Source organism: Spea bombifrons, chromosome 4 (genome assembly GCF_027358695.1).
Source record: "Spea bombifrons isolate aSpeBom1 chromosome 4, aSpeBom1.2.pri, whole genome shotgun sequence".
In the NCBI taxonomy this organism is placed as follows: domain Eukaryota; kingdom Metazoa; phylum Chordata; class Amphibia; order Anura; family Pelobatidae; genus Spea; species Spea bombifrons.
Window position 1 is genome coordinate 7,451,294 of NC_071090.1, and position 20,566 is coordinate 7,471,859.

Genomic DNA, 20,566 nt, shown 5'->3' on the forward strand with positions numbered 1-20,566 from the left:
TCCCGGTCTGGCGGTGGCGTTTGACCAGGAAGTACCCGGTGCGTCCCAGTCCTGAAGGGGTTAATAGCAGCTTTTTTCATGGTGGCACGGGACATCCTAAAGAGGTTACACTCTTATTCCCCCGGAAAGTAATTCCCTGATATGTAATCCCAAATACGAGCAGCTAACTTTATGGTACAGAAGAGTAAGGAAGAAATCCGTTAGATCGATCCCTAATGATTAAAACTTGACATCTGGATGAAAAATGGCTTCTGGTTTTGGGTCAATGCATTTAAATGATGAATGTCTTTCATAGATGGCGCTAACATTTTCAGCAGTGTTTGGGGTGATCATATACCGGATCACGACCGCAGCAGCCTTGGCATTCAGCACCGATGAAGGGACCAGATCGAATGCCCGCGTGACGGTGACGGCTACGGCAGTTATCATTAATCTCGTGGTTATACTTATACTCGACGAAATTTATGGAATCGTTGCGAAATGGCTCACAGAAATAGGTAAGTTAATGTGAATAAATCCCAAGAGAAGAATGCTGACAAAATGCATGCCGACGGTAAAAACCAAAAACAAATTCTTTATTGACCATAAAATACGTTTGGCAAAACAATGATTATTTAGAGAAATAAGTATTCCATAGCTTTTATTTTCTGCAAACAATTTTTTTCTAAATAAAGGCTGTTTTTTTCTAAATAAAGTGTTTTAGGTAGAAATATCTCTTATTTCTCTGTGTGTCTGAAGCAATTTTAAAAGTGCTATTATTGTTTTATTTATTCCAGAGGTACCAAAAACTGAGAAAACTTTTGAAGAACGGTTAATTCTGAAGGCGTTCCTATTGAAGTTCGTTAATTCCTATGCCTCGATATTTTATGTTGCCTTTTTTAAAGGAAGGTAAGCAACATGCCTAAAGTATATTTATTTCCACATTTAAGTTACCCAAAGAATAAGAACCGAACACGCAAGGCACCAGTTCATACTGTTTCCAATTATGATGTTTCTATTTTGAATCGGTCCTCAATCAAAATGTACATTTTACATACTTGTACGTAATTTTCTCACTATGATTTGGTAAAGGAAAAAAATAAAGATTGAGAAGAAAGGAAGGCTTAACTATTGTTTGCATTTTATTCTTTTCAATTGGCCTAAACATGATAAACCAATGCCACACCAAAGTGGTCCCAGACAGGGCCGGGCTGGCGGTGGCCATGTCTACCCAGCCTCTTGCTGCACATTGCAGCACCCGATCTCCCACCGAGGTCTCCAACAACACATTTGGTTGCCAGATGCTTTAAAGCTGCCACAAACTCCATCAAAACCCTCCAGTTCTAGCTCCAAAATCCACTAACCCCTACATTCTTGGAGCAATTAAAGCCAAGCGTAAAGCATTTGTACAGTGGCCATCATATGCCAGCAGAATAGGGATTGAGATTGTTTGAGTAGATCCATTGTTTACCTTTAATCTGAATTATTTTGTAATAATATTGTTCTTAATCATTTTACTTCATCCCTAGATTTGTTGGAAGACCTGGAAACTACGCATATATATTCAATGATTACAGAGTTGAAGAAGTAGGTAAAACACGGCAAGAGAATTAAATTAGTAGGCAGTTTTGTAATAGGTGCAACATAAGAATATTAAAAGGTGTTAATATCAATCTAGAGGGATAATAAGGTCTCTTGGGCTACATCTATTTGATTTAATGTATATGTCTGCTCTTTAGCTGTTAAAGTCTGCAATATTTTGTTTTGTATGGAATATTGACCTTTCATACCGTTTTTGAATGCAACATATGTGTTCCTTCAAAACCTAAATTGACGTAGGAATGTAATAATACTGGATGACCAAGATAGTTAAAAGATGAAACTGATGGCTAGGGAAGGTTAATTGTAGGTCGAGAAGGTAATCTTCATAAGCCTAAAAAATATAAAATAATATAAAAGCTGAATAAAAATAAAGAAGCAAACATACTTGCACACATATTTACACAAACACACTCTAGCACCAACACAAACTTTCACACACACTCATGCACGTGTACACGTATACACTCATGCTAACACACACTTATACATTTGCACTCATGCTCACATACACACTTGTGCTACCACACACATTCATGTTAACACACAGCCCAAGTTTTAAGAATTTCGGAGTGGCCTGGGGGACAATTTATCCCCTGCTCCCCCAGGCCAGCCCACTACTACGTAATATGAAGACTTTTGTGGCAACAAGTGCCTGCTTTTGTATTATATTAAACATTCCCTGAAAAAGTTTGATGGAGGCAACATTTTTCATCGCCAAATAATTATTTGTGGTAAGGGTTTGGGCATCCAGCTGTACTAGGAACAGTCTTTCTAATGTTGCATTTAGTTTAAAATGATGAAATCACACAGAACCTTTACTATTTATAATACATATCATGAGTGACACAGTCATTGTACTTGAGTGGTTATTAAATGTGAGAAGTGCATGCATATCAGTTTTATTATATAAGATGGGTATGCTAATTAGTTATTTTGTATTGGATGTTTAACATAGAGTAGACATCTATCAAAAGTGGTGAATCGAGAAGCAAATGTTTTGTTTTTTTTTATAATTATTGCATCATGTATCAGATGACAAACTTCCAATAATGTAAATGTGATGATTCTTCTCCTCATCTGCAGTGTGCACCAGGGGGCTGTTTAATGGAACTGTGCATTCAACTGAGTATCATTATGTTGGGGAAACAACTGATACAGAACAACTTATTTGAGATTGGAATACCGTAAGTATATTCATATTTCATAAACATTTCTGTTATCTCATACAAACAATGTCTGTTCAAAAGTAGAATGTTAGAAAGAATGCACATGCAGACATAAGTTTCCTAGAATGTTACATCTTGTAATGGGTCAAGATGTGTGCATTGGTGCTGCTACCCTTCTGGCTCCAAACACTATAGTTTCTGCTATCCCTGGAATTGCGTTGTAGGTATTTCCTACTATTTGTATTGTTTCAATGTGAAAGCTACCATCTTGCTAACGCATCACCTTTTAAATGCTATCCCTGCCCTAACATGTTTGTGGAAATAGCTTTACAATCCCCTGAACATTTGTGATTAATGTCAAGAGACTCATGGGCAGCTACAACCATACAGACGGTGTCCAGGAAGTGGGTTACAACTTCCTACTTGGGCTGGCAGATGAGTTATGATGTGATATCCACAATATCCAATGGAAGAGAATGACCTCATTACCTAAGAACAGTTTAAAAAGTGGGTTTACCAATATTTAGTTAATTTCATGCTGTTTAATGTTAAGGTATCAGCCTGTAAGATACAATTAAGGTTATTTTAGCTCTCACTATTTATTCGTGTGCCTTTTCTCTTAATATTTATGTTCCTAGATAATGAAACTGTAAATAACATCTTGCTTCAGACAGCAATTAAAAACCCGAGACTGAAGGACCCGGTGACTCATAAATGGAATGTACATTAATAAATAGGAATATCCGTTTAAATATGCAAACAATAGATATAATCTGTCATCTCGGTGTTAGTAACATGGTGACTTATTCAGGTATTTTATAATATTTTGGTTTCAGAATAGTTCATTAAACTGTTCAAGTAACAGAAAGGCCCGGTTTGCCAAAGGCAGACTGGGCACATACATCACTGAAAGCAATTGGCATTGGTTAATTTTAGGTACACCCAAGCTGAACTCACTCTACCTAGTTATACCCCCCCCTGTCTTTCTTTCATCAATTACCAATTACCCACGAATATTTTGGTTTATTCTCTAAACTAATAGGCTTCGATTCACAATACACTATGGAGGCCAAACTCCAGGGAACCTCTCCTACAATGATGGCTGACCCTGTATAATGCATAATTAAGAGATCACCTTCACATCATATTCATTATACTCCAAATTCCCATGAAAAGACCATTACAATATTGTTACTCATATTGGGGGGGGGGTGAGTATTGGCACCTAGGGACTACAGTACATATAAAATCTACCTTAATCTTCTGGTTGATAAAGAACTCTTTGGGGTCTGTTAGTCCAAAGTCACCTAAAATGGGGTTTATATGGACATATTCATTGGTAGGTGCTCTAATTGAACACAACTCTAGGTAGTCAGGGGCGTACCTAGAGTATTTGGTACCTGGGGTGGATCCTGTATGTGGCACCCCCCCACACACAAAAAAAATTATGTTGGCTAGCATATTTATTTCACAGATTTGTAAACTGTATGTCATCTGAAAATAAAATTAATACCTTATGAATAAATTAAACAAGTTTAAATAAATCAAATTTACTAAACAGATATGGTAGAGCATAACTCCCATCACTATACAGGGAGCCAGACATTGACAGTAGTGTAGCATAACTCCCATCACTATACAGTGAGCCAGACATTGACAGTAGTGTAGCATAACTCCCATCACTATACAGTAAGCCAGACAGTGACGTGGTAAGCCTCTGCCCTTAAAACAACCTGCCTGTGCCACTGGCTGTAGTGGCATCCCCCTGATGAGTGGCACCCGGGGTGGACCGCCCCCCGGTAAGGTACTCTACTGTGTCTAGTTGCTTCCTTGACAAGCCATGTGTCCCTGGTCAACTTGGATGTATCCCAAAGGACATTTTGTTGTTCTCTGAATCTGAAGTTGTAGCTACCTGAGTTAACACTCAGAATGGCTCATGTTGTCATGTATGGTCCATTCATGGAGACAATAACGGGTTATAAATAGTATGATACCATGGGATCCTGCACTTGTCATCAATTTTCCCAGAGGCTGTGCTAAACTTGGTTGATTATAGTATTATCCAAATTTAAATTTTAAATTATGTTAATCATACTTTTCAGGTTAAGACTAAACAATCCACCGCTTAATTACCTCCATGTATTTTTTGTTATTGACTCATTCAATTTAGCCTGCAAGAGTCAGTCTGCAGAACATATGGAACATATGTATTGTCATTCTTATGACTTCTCCAACATCTTTGGTTTGTTTACGAGCTGGTACTCAGTTACCAGACATCAAATACAGGGATCAAATCTCCGGCAGTTCTGTTGGTGTCTGACCTCATTATACAATGATCATTCTGTTTTGCTTGATGTCAGTCTCCGAAACAAGTCTCCTGAGTAATGCATTCCATTGTGGTTACAAGAAGAGCCCATTTAACGCAGCGTTAAATCCGTGAAGCCTTCAGTTTAAAACAGTTAAACATGATGAGGGAATAAGTTGTATATATTGAACACAAATATACAGCATAAAAATAAGAAATAAAAAGTTTCTCAGCCGTGAAGAGGGATCTGACATACTTCTGCATTGAAGAAACGATGAAGCTTAAGTAAAATTCTAAAATTAAAAGTATGCTCTGGTCTTTTGTGCCCTAGCTCACAACTTTAAAATAAGCCTAATATTAAATACTGGTAGTCTCCCCTTTTTATAGGACTCATAAATGTATGCGGAGTAAGTGGAAACCACAGATCCACAACTTTACCAAGCAACAGGTGCCCAAACAGCTTGTCAGTGCCAACTATGTCCCCAAACAGCTTCTTTGTGACATGTTAGCCACTAGCTTGTCTGTGGCATAATAGCTCCCCAAACAGCCTGTCTGTGCCATCTTTGCCCCCAGTATGCCTGAACAATCTGGGTACCCACTTTACCTGTGCCATCTTATCCCCCAAACTGCTTGCCTGTGCCATCTTAGCCCCAAACTGCTGGTCTGTGCCATCTTAGCCTCCAAATAAGTTGCCTGTGTCTCGCTCCATCTGTGCAGACTGATCCAGCATGCAGGAAATGGATGCGATGTCACTTTCTGCATGCTGGACCAGACAACATGCAGGGAGAGAGTGTGAGAGTGTGGTATCAACTTAACAACTTCATAGAAATAATACACTTTTAGTACTGCAATACAACCATACCATCAAACAATCCGAGCTTCTAGAAAAGGCGGACACCAAGGGTGGAAATAAGAGACATTGAGTCCGAAAGACTCCAAGGGTGGTATTTTTTATGCCCACAAAGCAAAGTTCTTGATTTCTTCTCACATCCCTTTATTGTGCCTACCCCTGGTTCTTGATGTTTGCCTTACCGTTTTTTTTTGTTATTATGAACTCCATACATATTTTCTAGATTTTGATTTCTTTTAATACAGATTCTGAAATCTTTACAGAGAGGAAAATGTGAGTCTTTATATATATATATATATATATATATATATATATATATATATATATATATAGTGAACAAAAGAAACCTTCAATTGAAGTATTTCTATAAACTGCCGTAAAATAGACACCCGATTTTTAGAAAGAGTATAAAAGGAGAATGCGCAGTTGTTTCATTGCATTAACCCCGAAGGTCGAGCTGGTTAAAACATTGCTATTCAATTGAAATGTCACTAATGTTATTTTTTTCTTGTTTTAACCGCAATAAACTTTGATCTGTTATCCTGCTGTTTGTTGTATTACAGCAGTGGAAGCAAGAATTCATGTGGCAATTCCCAAATCTCTAGGGCACCATAAGGGAAATCCTCATCATAAAAGTTTTGTGTATGTTTCAAGTTTCTAGTCCAGCTTATATTCTTAAGTGTTATGTATATACACATTTGTTTCACTATAGAGAACAGCAAATACACACAAACATTGTCCGAAATATGTTTAATTCACATTATTAACTCTTAAAGGGATCCCGGGCAGTCTCCTGAGCAAAGTATCTATATTGAAGTACTTTGTGAGTCCTTTAGTATGCATTCATTAAATTTACAAAATACATCTTTAGGAGAAGCTGCAGCTCCAGAGCTGCAGTGCGCTGCCTCTTCAGAGGTCTGACATTTTGCTCCACTGATCAGCGCCAGGAAAGCTCTCTCTACAAAGCAATGGGATCACTTTCTTTATAACCAGAAACGCTCACTAAACAACGGAGAGGACTGATAGTAAATATACCATGCAAACAGCTGGGGGCAAGGGAATGGGGCAAATACACCTGTCTGGTTTGCGCAATACCCCTCTATCTGCATGGGGGACGCCATATCAAGATTTAAAGGGACCTTTTAGCTATAATCTGCATTAAGTACTGCAAAGTAATAATAATACCACTTCCCAAAGGCAAAGCTTAAGGGAAAGAAGAACGTGTCTAGGGTAGCTTTGGCTATTATGGACACCCACCAGAAAAGTGACACCCGAGACAAATCACGCTCTGTTGAGGACCCCCCGACTTAGATTATATTAATTAGATGAATTCATTACTACATTACTATGAGAGCAACATTTGCTCAGTATCGTTGAACTTCAAGCCTTATCAGGCTGGTATTGTTTTAGAGAAATCAATTCCATTTAGCGGAGAATGCCATTGTAGTGAATTCATTGAGACACTTATTTGATTCGTCGATCATAGTTTTTATTCAGTATGTATTTTATTAGCGCACAAATCATACCTTCGCAGAAAAAGCATTTTTCCAGCTATTGTGAATGGAGAGCATGAATTATCCATTGAGTCACGTTCTACTACAAATTATGAAATGAAGTATTTTATATGTGAAGGTTTATGGAATAGGTTATCTTATGTTTACATATTATAATATTGTGCCCATACTGGCTGTCATTTGCTAATATAATAGATTTTACATGCCCTTTATTATTATTATTATTATTATTTTTATTATTATAGAGTTTAGCATAAATAAAAGGTACGAGAGTTCTCCAAGTATCTCCTTATGTTCCTAATGGTTTCTATAGCTAACACAGAAGCTTAAAGGGACACCTCTACTATAGAAGATTGCATATTAAAGTACTCTGTGAGTTACCCTTGCAAGTAATTTAATAGGTAAATCTTCGAAAAAAAAAAAAAATTTATAAATGAATTAAACACTTACCTGACAATCATTGAAATCAACGGAAAGACTTTATATGTACGCATTGTGGTCTAAAAAGATCCCTGTATGCAGCAGAGCCAGCGGAGATGAGTACATCACATACAGCGTATCTAGCTGGGGGTTGCTTAACGGGGCAAATGGACCACATGTAAAAGTTAAAGGGACCACGCACCTATCATGTGCGTTAAGCGCATGCGATAGCTGGACTGTCCCTTTAACTTTAAAAGTTGTGTGACATTTGAGAACATTACAAGTGTTCCAATCAGAAAGTCTACAAAAAGAGATTTTTCAGGCTCTCAAGTTGAATAAATTGAGTTTAGACTTAATACAATTGTGCAAGTTAAATTTACAGTCAAACTAATAAAGTAATTTAGTTAATTTGCTCCCAGGTCAGCCTTAGAACTATAGATTAACCCCTTAATGACAAAGCCCTACATGTACGGGCTCAAAATGCATTGTTTTTAATGGGTTTTGGGACCGTCCATTGTCCTTAAGGGGTTAAGGAAAAATTAAGCAAAATCTTCTCCTTTTTAAGAAAGTGTGCAACCCCCCCTTTAAGAGAAGGGAATTCATAAATATAATTCTACTCTCGAAAGGTAAGGCACTCGACCTGTTTCTTCTCATTTTTATATCTCTAGTGAGCCATGAATGAAAAAAAAGAGAGAGGGAGAATCCGCCGGCTGATTTTTCATCGGCGTCTTTGTTCTGCCTGTTCCAGACGCATCACATCTGTTGTGCCAATTTACCTTTCTCACCCTAATACCCAAAAGCAGTTTAAAACCTGTCTGACACCCGATATGAGGTTCTGATCTACATTCCAGTCCCCTGCAAAAGTGCAATTACTCATTGAGGAATCGTCCGGGTCTCTCAAATTTCAAAAATTGGAAATATGTGAACGACTTTTGGTGTTCTGCATTGTTATGCAGGATAAATACTCTTTAGTAATAACACTTTGTCATTATGTTTACTTGAAACACATAGACACACACGCTGTTAATTGGATTTTTTGCATAACTGCCAAGGAACGCCAGTGTAAATATGGTTTCTTAGGACTATAAAAGATAGTGTAGTTAAAAAAAATCCGCTAAACGGAAATATTTTCCTGGCCATCTCATAAATGAGGGCATTTTCACCCTTCAGGATCTCTTAGGACTCACTCCAAGTGTAAAGGTCCAGACATTGACCTCCTTACTCATTTGTGCCTAGAGGGAGACCAACTTTATCCCATTGATGTGGCCCATAAAGATTGAAAGGGACTGGCGTTGTTTGAGTCAGTGTGGGTACACAACACACCTTATCCTACGCAGTGTTGGTCTTCTGGTAGAAGGTGGGCCAAGGTAAATGAGCTGTAATGACTGCCGGTACCTACTCATGTTTCTTGGGCACTTCAGTTGTCTGTTATTTTGAGTGAGAAGGCCCTTCTTTGGGGTCTATTCAGTAAAAGGATGTATTCACTAATGGGAGATTTATGGTTTCAATTCCTTTGCCTTCAAAATAATATGAAGCCCCAACCCAACTGAGCTTCTGTTTCAGGAAGAGCTTGGCTGGCCCCGTATAATGTATAAATAAATCAGTGAGATTTCTATAGTGTCCTCACCCATTGAATTATGTATGGCCAGCTACTTCTTGCTGGAGAAACCTGCCAGTGTTGGGTTTATTGAATCACAACCCTCCTGCAAGTAGGAATTATCCCATGTCTATTTTTTAGGGTGTATTTTAGCCAGATTTTGTACCACGTCTAGACCAAGTATATTGTTGCCAGTATGTTACATGGCTGAAAGTTTCAAGACAGTCCCTGAGTTAACTGTTTGAGTGTCGAAGCATTGAACACACTCGTTAGTATCAGAAAGGGTTAGACAAACATTTAAAATTGAGGACAAATGATGGAAAACGTGCATTTGTTTTTATTGGCCCAAGAAAAGATGAAAGACATTGACAAAAAACTTAGTTTTTACTCCTTTTTGATCCAATAAACATTTTTTTATCTGTAGACCTGGAGGCTGCTGTTGTTGTCATGTTTTGTGATATTTCAGGTGCCTTTCTCTCCACCCTCTCCAGACTGAGATGGTTCTTGATTATCTTGACTATGATGAGGAACCAAGGTGTTTGTCTAGTAGATCAGCTAAGAGAGCAGAGCTAGAACACAGACAACTGGCTAATACTCGGCTGTCTGAAAGCATCATATTGTGCAAAAACTAAAAAGAAAACAGTACTTTATTTGAAAAACACATTTTTAATTTGATACCAGTAATAAGAATGGTGCAAGGTCCACTTTAAGCTTTTGCAAAGTCAAACGCCTATTCTCCATGTGAAAATGATATTTAGTTTCTAGGAGATCATGCAATAAATTGTAATAAGTCACAGGATAACCCAATAGGTGACACAGAAGAAGAATTTTAGCCTTAATTAGAGGGATGCCGTATTTTTAACATTATAAGCTTTTTTTTGCACTGTATCAGGTGAAGTTCCCTAATTTTTACCATACAGCTGTTTTCTGGATATGTTTTTGATCTCGAGTGCGAAAAAAATACCTGTGGCACTTAATCAATCACTTGTGGAACTAAACATTTGTAGTGAAAACTATTCAAACGCCAGCAGTTACTAGGGCTTCTAATTAAAGCCAGGAATTGCATAATCCTAGGGAGTGGATATATCTCAGAATACCCCTAATTAAATATCATTGTTTTCGCTATTCAATTACTTAATTCGAATCCCCTGACATCTTGTGTCTTGTGTTTCCAATTTTTGAAAGGACATTTTTTTTATGATGGAGAAATGTATCAATGTAACGGAGAAATCCCCAAAAACAATTAAAAAAAGCTGAAATTGTTGGCTTATGAAATGATAATATTAGAAAGAAAGTATTAAAATTCTAGTACACATTTTCTGTTATTATAAGATGGTAGAGTTGTGGGTCAAATAAAGTATTTGTTATTATGGAATTTGGAAGGGTCAACAGAGACATACTTGCCACATGTTGAGTTCCCTTCATTACGTTACTACATTATGTAGTGGTGCGGTGATGTCATGGTCAACCTACACTGGGCATTTGGCTTTAGAACGGCAAAATTTGCCCACTTTATGCTTGCCTGCAGTTGGGGCAAAAGTCTGGCAGTCAGGCGGGGGGGGCTAGCCCACGGGACAATTGCCCTTAAGGCTAGTCCAAAATTCTTCTAGTAGGACCATTCCACTCTCAGAGGCATGAGTACAACAGTAACGGTGTGGCTGCCTGCAAGTGGACATTTATTAATGGTACCTCCACCCACTTGTGAACACCAATATCGACCATCCACCATTTTGTTTTTTGTCTGTTCCTGCATATAAGGACTTTAATAAGAAGACAATAAACACCCCCAAACAGGCAGATAGGACCAATCCACCTTGGAACAGCCAAAAAGCCAACTACATAAACATAATGTACCTCAGAACTTTTTAATGAGCTGACCCTGAGTATCTCCAAGAAGTAACAAGACAACAACCATGGTTCTTATACTGGTCCTTATTATGGCTTATCATGACTTGTCAGGCTATAAAGATCTTCTGAATTAAGTCATCTTATTTATACTTTACTGAGAGGACAGTAGATATGGGGAACAACGTCCCAGCCCAAGTGGAAGATGTTAAAAACAAGAAGGGAATTCGACAAGAGTCGAAATCGACTCTAAGACGAGACCAAGACTGATAAAGGATTAAGCAGGAAAAATGGTTCTTATCTGCCTTTACAGTCAATGTCTCTATGAATTCAATAATGTATTGGGCTGATCTGATATTAGAGTAGAATATAAATATTATATATAATTATAAATATATAAATATTTATTTATAAATATAAATATATATAATATTATATATATAAAAATAATATATCAGCTCTATTCTGTGCGAACCTGAAAATCTACTCATTCATTCTTATACGAGACACATAAAAAATGTGCATTCCAATGTATGAATATATATTTTAGAAAATATATGTATTTTATGTATTTTGCATATTTTTGATTGTGTATATACCTGTAATATATTTATGCCGGCGTCAACCCTGCTTAATGTGTTCCCCAACCTTGCCCTGCATTTAACTCCTTCAAGAACAGAAGTCCATTGAATTGCTGCAGGGTGAGATCATTATTATAACAGCGAGCTATAAACTTGGCAAATCTCACTTAGCTTTGTGCATGTTATTGCAAACACCCCATAAATTCATTGTAAGTAAACAAGCGACTTTAGTTGACATTCGCATATGGGTGGTTAGTCTTGAAACGTAAATCACAAGTACAGTCCTCTCATGTGGATTTCCCTCTCCACTTCCATGTTTATTTGTGTCAAACCCAATTATTTAAAAAAAAAGATAACGCCCCCAAAAGAATAACTGTTTTTTTACCATTCGTTTATCAAAGTTTTATGTGTGTCCAAGAGTACATTGACCGCGTATCAACGCTATCTGCCTGGGAGTCATGGGAGTTCCCATCCAGCCACACATGGAGACCACATTTCCTAGCCTGCTTTGTCGCAGACTGTGACTAGTATATTTTTTTAACGTAGCTATTAGTAATTATTTACAATGTGTCTAAGATATTGACACATTGTAAACCACTCTGGAACGCCTAGGGCTAATACAGGTCCTGCTCCCAACGTTTGAAATGGCCAAAAATAGACAGTCTTCCCCTAGAGAGTGTGCTTAGGGACATGGGTAGGGGCAAATAGTCAAGGAAGGGCGCGTAATATCTAATTTTTACAGCAGCTTTGCAACTATTTACGTTCTACAGGGATACACCTTTACAACCGTCAACAACAACCAAAGGCAAAGCAACATACCGTTTTGCACACTTTCACAGTATTAAAAGGGTTAATACTATTTGATCCCAACCACCTGCCCAACTAAGCAAAACAGTATGTTGCTGAGCCTCTCACATGTGTCTGAAGAAGGGCACATCCTTCAGATATCAGATGGGTGTTAGTTGGTTGTTGTTGACGGTTGTAAAGATGTATCCCTGTAGTATCATAAATAGTTGCATAGCTTCTGTAAAATAAGATATCATGCACCCTACCTGGACCAATTGCCCCTAGCCCTTCCCTAGTCTTTCATTGCCCACTTGAAAGGTTGGGAGCAGGAGCTGTATTAGCCCTAGGCATTTCAGACTGCAAACAGGGGGATACGTGGAATATTCTTCCTAGGGAGACAGGTCAAAAGTGGTGGAAGGCCCTGGGCCACTTCACTAGGGGCAGATCTCCCTACTGAAACCCAGATCCCTGTTTGCCTCTCTCCTCTCCGATATCCCTCATTTCAAAGAGCTCAGAATGTTTAGTGCGTATGGGTGTATGAAATCATAATAATGTTTACTTAAAACTGCAAGGGAAAATAGTAAATCTGGGTATACATTAATTAGCACACAATGGTGTGAGAACCCGATGACATCATAATCTAGAATGAAAAATCGAATGGGGAACCATCAAAGAGTATTCTTACCTGGAGTGCCATTTGGTCTAAGTATCCGGCCCTGGTTGGGAGGTATGATATTTACTTTTCCATGTATGCCGGATGGCTTTATAAATGAGTGAAAACCATCATGCATCATTCCTTAATATCCTCGGGATTGTCTGTTTTTCTCTGGGTTTTTTTGGCAATTTTTCCCTACCTCTTTCTCCCTAGTAATTTGAAATAACTGTAAAATTAAAATATTAGAGTAGATCTTGTGCTTCAGGATAGTCACAGTACATAATGTACAGATGTGCTTACCACACTCCCAAAGGAGTAAAGGGATAGTCATATCCAAACAATGCATTTTCTATCACGCTTGTTACACAGCAAAAAGTATAAAAGCCACTAAGTACTATTGAAAACTAGCAGAACAGTGCCGAAAGCACAATCCATGTGTAAACAGAGACATTATTTCTCTCCAAGTAACATGCAGATTAAGTATCAGTTTAACTGCTTCCATGCTATATAACAGTAGGTTATTAAAGGGACTGGGTGAAAAAATATTGTGTAACAATGTGTGTAAATATATAATGTGATATACGGTATATACATGAATTAGAGTTCCAAGACAAGAGGTTTGGGTCTATTCACTAAGAAGTTGCATTGTCAGTTCAGTCATAAAACAATGATAACGAGAAACTCACATGCCCTCGTCTGAAACTCTCAAAATGTACTGTTGAAACTGCTTGCAATATAAGTACATTAAAATAATAAAATGAAAACAAAATTAAGCAAAATTATGTTCCCCTGGACCCTCTATTAACCAAGGGGGGAGGCTTATAGGGTTTAAAAACAACTTTGGAGAAATCAGTGTCATATATGTTTCCCTGTACCCTTATCCCCTGCCCATTGGGATGGGGAGGATAAATTACCCTTTGGAGAAGCATGGATCTCCATCCCTTCCGTCTTTTGAGAAGGGGGTTAAGTTGTTAATGTATTTTAAAAACCCTACTCTCCACTTCTAATTTCGGAGGCTTCTATCGTATGCATGAGCAGCCATAAGTGGTTAGAGAATGAATTGCATCCTCCATTAACTTAAATGGGGCTCACTGCCCAATATGAGATGAATGTAAGGGGAGAGGCAGTGCTGTAACTTGTGTGGGAATCGTTATGCTTCCCTCTGCTCCATTATGTTTTCTCCACCAGTCAACACTGCTTACCAGGCCTCCAGTTACAGTGGCATCAGGACAACCTGATGCGACCATCTTTTTATGCTGCTTGTCCCAGACACCAAGATCCCTAGTTTTGGGCCTGGCAAGAGGAACTGGGTGGCATCTGCGCCTCTCTGTAGGGTTAAGGGTTTTTTAACCTCCCATCTAAATGTACAGGGGATAGGGGATGAGCAGAATATGGATGGGAATGACAGGATCAGGGTATAGGTTAGCTCTATGTCTCCACTTCAAACTCCACCCAGGCCAATTTAATTCCGATCAACTCATCACACATGGAACCCGGATCCTAAGGTAGGTTTAGTCTGTTCCCCTTGTTTATGGTGACTAGACATTAGGGTACAAAGTGATACAGGTAGCCCATAAAAACATAACCTGAGACTCAGGGACAAAATAAGATAACTCGTTACCACAATAAGACACGTTACCAGACATAAGAAAAGTATAGCAGATAATAGTTTACATTTTGTTGGAAATATTATTTCCAGTAAATCCCATGTCAATCCCTGCATGCTATTTATCAAACAACCTCATCTTTACAACTGGAGGGTTTGCTCTTTATTTTTTCAAAGTGTACGTGAAGTTATTTTTTTCTCACCTTTTGATAAATCTAGGATTAAGCAAAGCATTTGCCAAATTACATTCCATGCATCTCACAAAGATCACTCCATACCTGCCACTGACGTCAGTAACGTCAACATGAATTCACGCCTTTGGGTTGTTACACCGGGCCGGATTTACAAAGAGAAATTCTTGGGCTAAATAATAAACATGTTGATCAATAACCATGGAAACCAATGAAATACTCATGCTGACCGCTCGGCCTTCAGACCCTTCTCCAATTATTTTTCTTTGTAAATTTTTCCCATGCCATTTTATCCAGACGTAAGCCTTGAATTCTAAAGAACAGTTTGCAACATAGCAACAAATATAATATTTCGGTTGATTCTTCAAAAATGTCAAACTGTATATACTGATTATACGAATGTGTACATGACATTTACTAATCCGGATATAAATTATGCATTTCCCCTATTGTGTTTTGGACATTATATACTATTTGCATTGTCTGGTGTTATATCATATATTTACTTGAATTGTTTTATTATATATATATATATATATATATATATATATATATACATATACAAATTTGCCAATTTATTTTATCCGTCGGTTTCGTACATTTTGAATAGATGAATGACAACCATGGTGTGCCAGGACCACATGCAACAATAAACATGGGTCCATGTACTTTGCTTGGGTTACATCATGATGTCATATGTTGTCTCACCTACATAACTTGGTGACGATCCTTGGCCTTCCATCCATGGAATACCCCATCTCCATCCCTCTTTTCTGAATGTTCCAATAAACAGGATATTTGTCTTGACAACTGACAGCTGGGGCAAAAGCCAAACTGTCAAGAACTGTCCCAGAAAATGTTTAGTCTTTTGGTGGCAGTGGAATATTATGGAGCACAAACAAATATTTGATTTGTGGGGATTCTAGGAAAACATAAATGATGCTTAAAGCTCCTGTATATAATACAAGAATAAAATGTTCCAACTGACATTTAGTACTATTTTAATAAATTGTGTTCGTGTGAAGTATATTTGGATGAAAGATCAGGAAATTATTATTTTGCCAGGTTTTATGGTTTTGTAATATATAAAAGATTGTATAAATGCATTTTTAACTGTGTTTTTCAGAAAATTAAAGAAACTTTACAGGAAGCTTAAAGGCGTTTCGACCGAACCTGGAGAAAACAATTTGCATAATGCGAGGCAGACGCAGCAATGGATCCGTGACTATGCCCTTGAACCCTTTACAGGACTTACACCGGAATACATGGAAATGAGTAAGAAATGTCTCTCTCTCTCTTGATTACGTTGTTACGTTGGTATGAAATATCTCTACTACCCCTCTTCATGCTGACATTTGTGATCTTGAAGAAACACAAACTTGACAAGTGGCGCCATACTGTTTGTTCCTGTTTCATACATCCTTCATCAAGTTGTTACCTTCGTGTCGAGATGACTATATCTTGTATTTTTAATGCCAAATAAGATATTAACACAACACAGCATTCTTCCCTAAAGAGAAATATTGTCACTAATTGGTACTAGCAAGACCAAAGAGGCAAACATTATCAAGCATCCTTTCAATTATTAGAAAAAAATATTGCTTATTAATAACAGTTATATTCTTTTTTTCACCTAATTGGAGCAATGCTTGTTTAGAGCAGCAGTCAATGTTTAAATGTTCTCTACAAAATAAACAAGTAAACCTTACTTACAAGTACGTTTTTCGGAATTGTCCCCCTAACATATTAAGAGAAAAACCTTAAGAAAAAGAAAAACTCTTAACATACCCACCAGCTTTCTTCTGCACATCTCTGTGAGTGCAAGAGCCGGCTGTGTCAATACTACACAGTCCGATCCTCATGGTCAGATAAGATCGGGCACATTGATCAACTATGATCTCTACAGGTCAGTAAGTCTCTAGAAGAAGCACATTGAGTGGTGCTGCCCTCTAGTGTATGGATGAGAGTCGCACATATACACTATGGTAGGACAGACTGTCAAAAGTGATTGCTCATGCAATTATAGTAATCTACGTTATAAAAAGCTTTAAAGCAACAGCATGCTCCCAGCTGATCTATGGTCAGTTTTCTGGGTATCCTGATCACTGATAACATCCCCCACCCGAAAACCCAGCCCCCCTGTAAAAATAAAATGAAAAAGAAACAAAACAAAAACGCAAAAAGGCTCAATATTTTTTGAGGAAAAACATGAGTTGATGCGCTTTTGTGGACCTCCCAACTAGAATGATGCCAAGGGTAATGGGAGATGTAGCCCTCAAAAGCAGGTGCACCAAGGGTACAAAGTGTCCCATCCTTATGGACATTTGAATTCTTCACTCTATATTTTATTTCTTTAGCACAATTACTAAATGTAAACCTTTCCTTTGGGCACTTACATTGGGGCATATTATATAACGTTATATGGCCATACATTGCGCTAGGATCATTCCTACATTGGTGGTCATGAACGAACACTTTATAATTTTGGTAATTCCATGAAAAAAGGTTGAAATTTTAGGCTATACTCTCGGTGCATTCTGATCGCTGATCAGTGAGGATATGGGGAAGGCGAGAATGCCTACAAAATCTATACATCACTAGTTAAACATTAACTGTCAAAATGTATGTTTAATTAGAAATATAGCTTTAATAATTTCCCATAAATGGCACCGTTAATCTTAAAGGATCTGAGTTTTAGGTTCAGACATAACCTGAGCGAAAATAATGGCGAAACATTAAAGCATGAAATAATAGGTCTATTTTTCATGTCACTGGTCAACTTATTACCCCTTCTACTTCATATCCATAAACTATGTCTGAAAAGTGTTTCACTTGGGATAATTACCCATATGATTCATGGTGTTGACACTTGGCATGATTCTACTAAGCTTGGCGCGGCCTTTTTTTTTTCTCAATGTGTCCAAAGTTTCCATTCTTCAGAAACGAAGTGCTCAGAATTATTTTATATTTATATCTTATTACTAATCCATATTTGAATGTGACCTATGAGTAACTCCAATACGCAGGCAACAAGTGAGGGCCATAACAAGTATGGCAGACATGGTTGTAAGGCATTACAAAGGATGTATCTATTTATATCCCTAAAGTGTCATGAGCGTTATTCTCATAAAAGAGACGTTCCATGTCATACAACCACATTGCAGATAATAAGACCCTTGTCATGTGTATTATAGTCAATAATCCGATGACCCAAGACATCAAATCAAGAGGGCGCAGTTCTCTTGCCTGACCTATCATGAAAGCTCTGAGATTCAGCGCCAGATTGGCCAAAAATAATTACACGCATTAATAATAAATTCTAATGTATAACTTGATCTGAGAGGTGATTTTCGGCAAAGAGTGTGGAGGTCCTACATCAGTAGTGGGGAACCTAATGGAGAACACGTTGAAGGAGCTTGTGCCTCCTTGTTTTTTGGTGGCTATGATCCAATCCCGGCTTTGCCCACACCATGCCAAATAGTGGCCCTTGGCAATCACCTTCAAAACATATTGTCATATTTTATGTTTCTATGTTCTATATCCTATGTGTCCTACAGGAATCTCCTACACTCATGGCATTGGATCTAATGCGGTTCTGTAATGTAGTATTTCTGCATTTCTACCCCGCCTTGCTAATAAGTAATCTTAAATATTTTCTTTGCATGTTAAATTATTTTTGTTATTTCAAGTGGCAAAAGTTCAAAATGTTCTGCTTGTCCTCAAAGGTTTAGAAGAAAAGAATTTTATTATTTTTGTTTTCCTTTTTTTTTTTTTTTTCTACCTTTCTTTTTGCCCCGTGTTGAATGACAGTGACATTGATGGATGAGAGTACTTTGAAATGACTCAATGAAAACATATCAACACATCTGTTCTTAGTGATAGTTTTTTTTTGGTGGAATGGCAGCTTCAAAAGTATTTGGGTCGTTGAGCACTAACCTTTACACATCATTAAACCCAATTCTGAATGATATATCGAAAAAGATAAGTTAAAGAAAAATTATTAACATTCCTCACTTGCATATTAAGATTCTGTTTAAAATACTCTATAGGGACATACATTATAGAGACATACGACGATTAGCGTGTATGCCCTTGCGACCCCAACGGGATTAGCATGTATGCCCAATCGGCACACACATGTAGTCGCTTATGCAGGTGGAGTAGTCCATTTGGGAGCGAAACGCGTCAAGTATTTTTGTCCCGATCTGCTTCACTGAGACTGTGGCACTTCAATAAATCTACTGCTCATTGTGTTTCTATGGTACATTGAGTTATTTCTTAATTATCGTTTCAATTTATATACAGACAGAGATCATTAAGGCTGAGCGTTTGCTTCCCTGATCGTCTATGAGACAATATTAGATTTTTTTTTTATTCTGCACTCGTCTAAAACACTTTTTGCAGGTATTTGTTTCTGGAAATATTGCTTGCACTGTAATGTCGGGGGGGGGGGGGGGGGTTATGTTCCCAATGGAGTTGCTGCAAAAGGAGCAAAATTTAGAAATTCTTCACTAACTCTAAGTGGAAAAAAGTCAATTTTCTCCAATTTCTTCTTCCCACTTTCCAGCTGCACATTTAAAGGGGTCACTTATACGCCGGGTCTGTTTTCCTATGTTTTGATCTTTTTTTCACCATTACTCCACAATTACATTCGCACTACTCCTTCCGATGTCCCCGGCACTGTCTGGGATCTGACTTTGCACCTGCTTTTTCTTAGCTAATTCATTGAAATTTCACCTTAAATGTGTTTTTGTGTTTTTCTTTTCCTTGAGAAAGAAAACTACATTCTATCCAAGAGAAATGTTGGGTGGTCTCTTTGGCATCTGCTTTCTTGTTCCTAAACTTTGCAATAGAAGCATTTTCCTTCTTACCAATACATTGTCCTCCCTTGTTGTAATGTAAAGTATTATTTGATTTTGCTGCCTGTGTGTCAAACCTTGAGCAACGCGCTAAAATAACTTGTCTCCTGACTGCTTGGCGATGAAACATCCAGACACATGCTTTCTTCGAGGTCTCTTGACACCTATTGTATTGAAAGTCATAGAACATTTCTGCCACGGGCGCATAGCATTCGCATTCTTCGTCCTCTCGGTGACATTCATTCAAAAAGGGAATACCGCCGTCCAACAGCAGATAGCCGAGGCGCCTGATGAATGAGTCACGACGATTTGACTCAAACTACCCAGAACCGGAGCAAGTTTTAAAATAAAAAACAAAGCAGGCCGAGTCCTGCTTACCGAGTCGAGGCGTATCGGATGGCAGTAATTACGCACAGGGACTCTTCAGTGCTTTTAATACACGAACACGCTGGATTTACAACTCAGTTGCACCTAGGCACACATGAAAGAAGAAAATTCTTCCCACACCACCCTTTCATTATATTTATTTATATATATATATATACATTGAGACAGCTGTGACATCGAGCAAATATTTGTATTTTTTAAAGAATGCGGTTTTAAAAAAAAA

The 20,566-nt window shown here is 37.9% G+C and overlaps 1 protein-coding gene across 1 annotated transcript in view; it reads left to right on the plus strand.

Annotated features, from left to right (window-relative positions):
• Positions 1-20,566, plus strand: part of ANO2 (anoctamin 2) — a 91,193-nt gene that overhangs the window by 60,940 nt on the left and 9,687 nt on the right. The window contains exons 16-20 of the mRNA XM_053463573.1: positions 296-497; positions 777-888; positions 1,509-1,566; positions 2,665-2,765; positions 16,224-16,372. Coding sequence (XP_053319548.1) covers positions 296-497; positions 777-888; positions 1,509-1,566; positions 2,665-2,765; positions 16,224-16,372 — 622 coding nt within the window. The remainder of the gene's footprint in view (positions 1-295; positions 498-776; positions 889-1,508; positions 1,567-2,664; positions 2,766-16,223; positions 16,373-20,566) is intronic.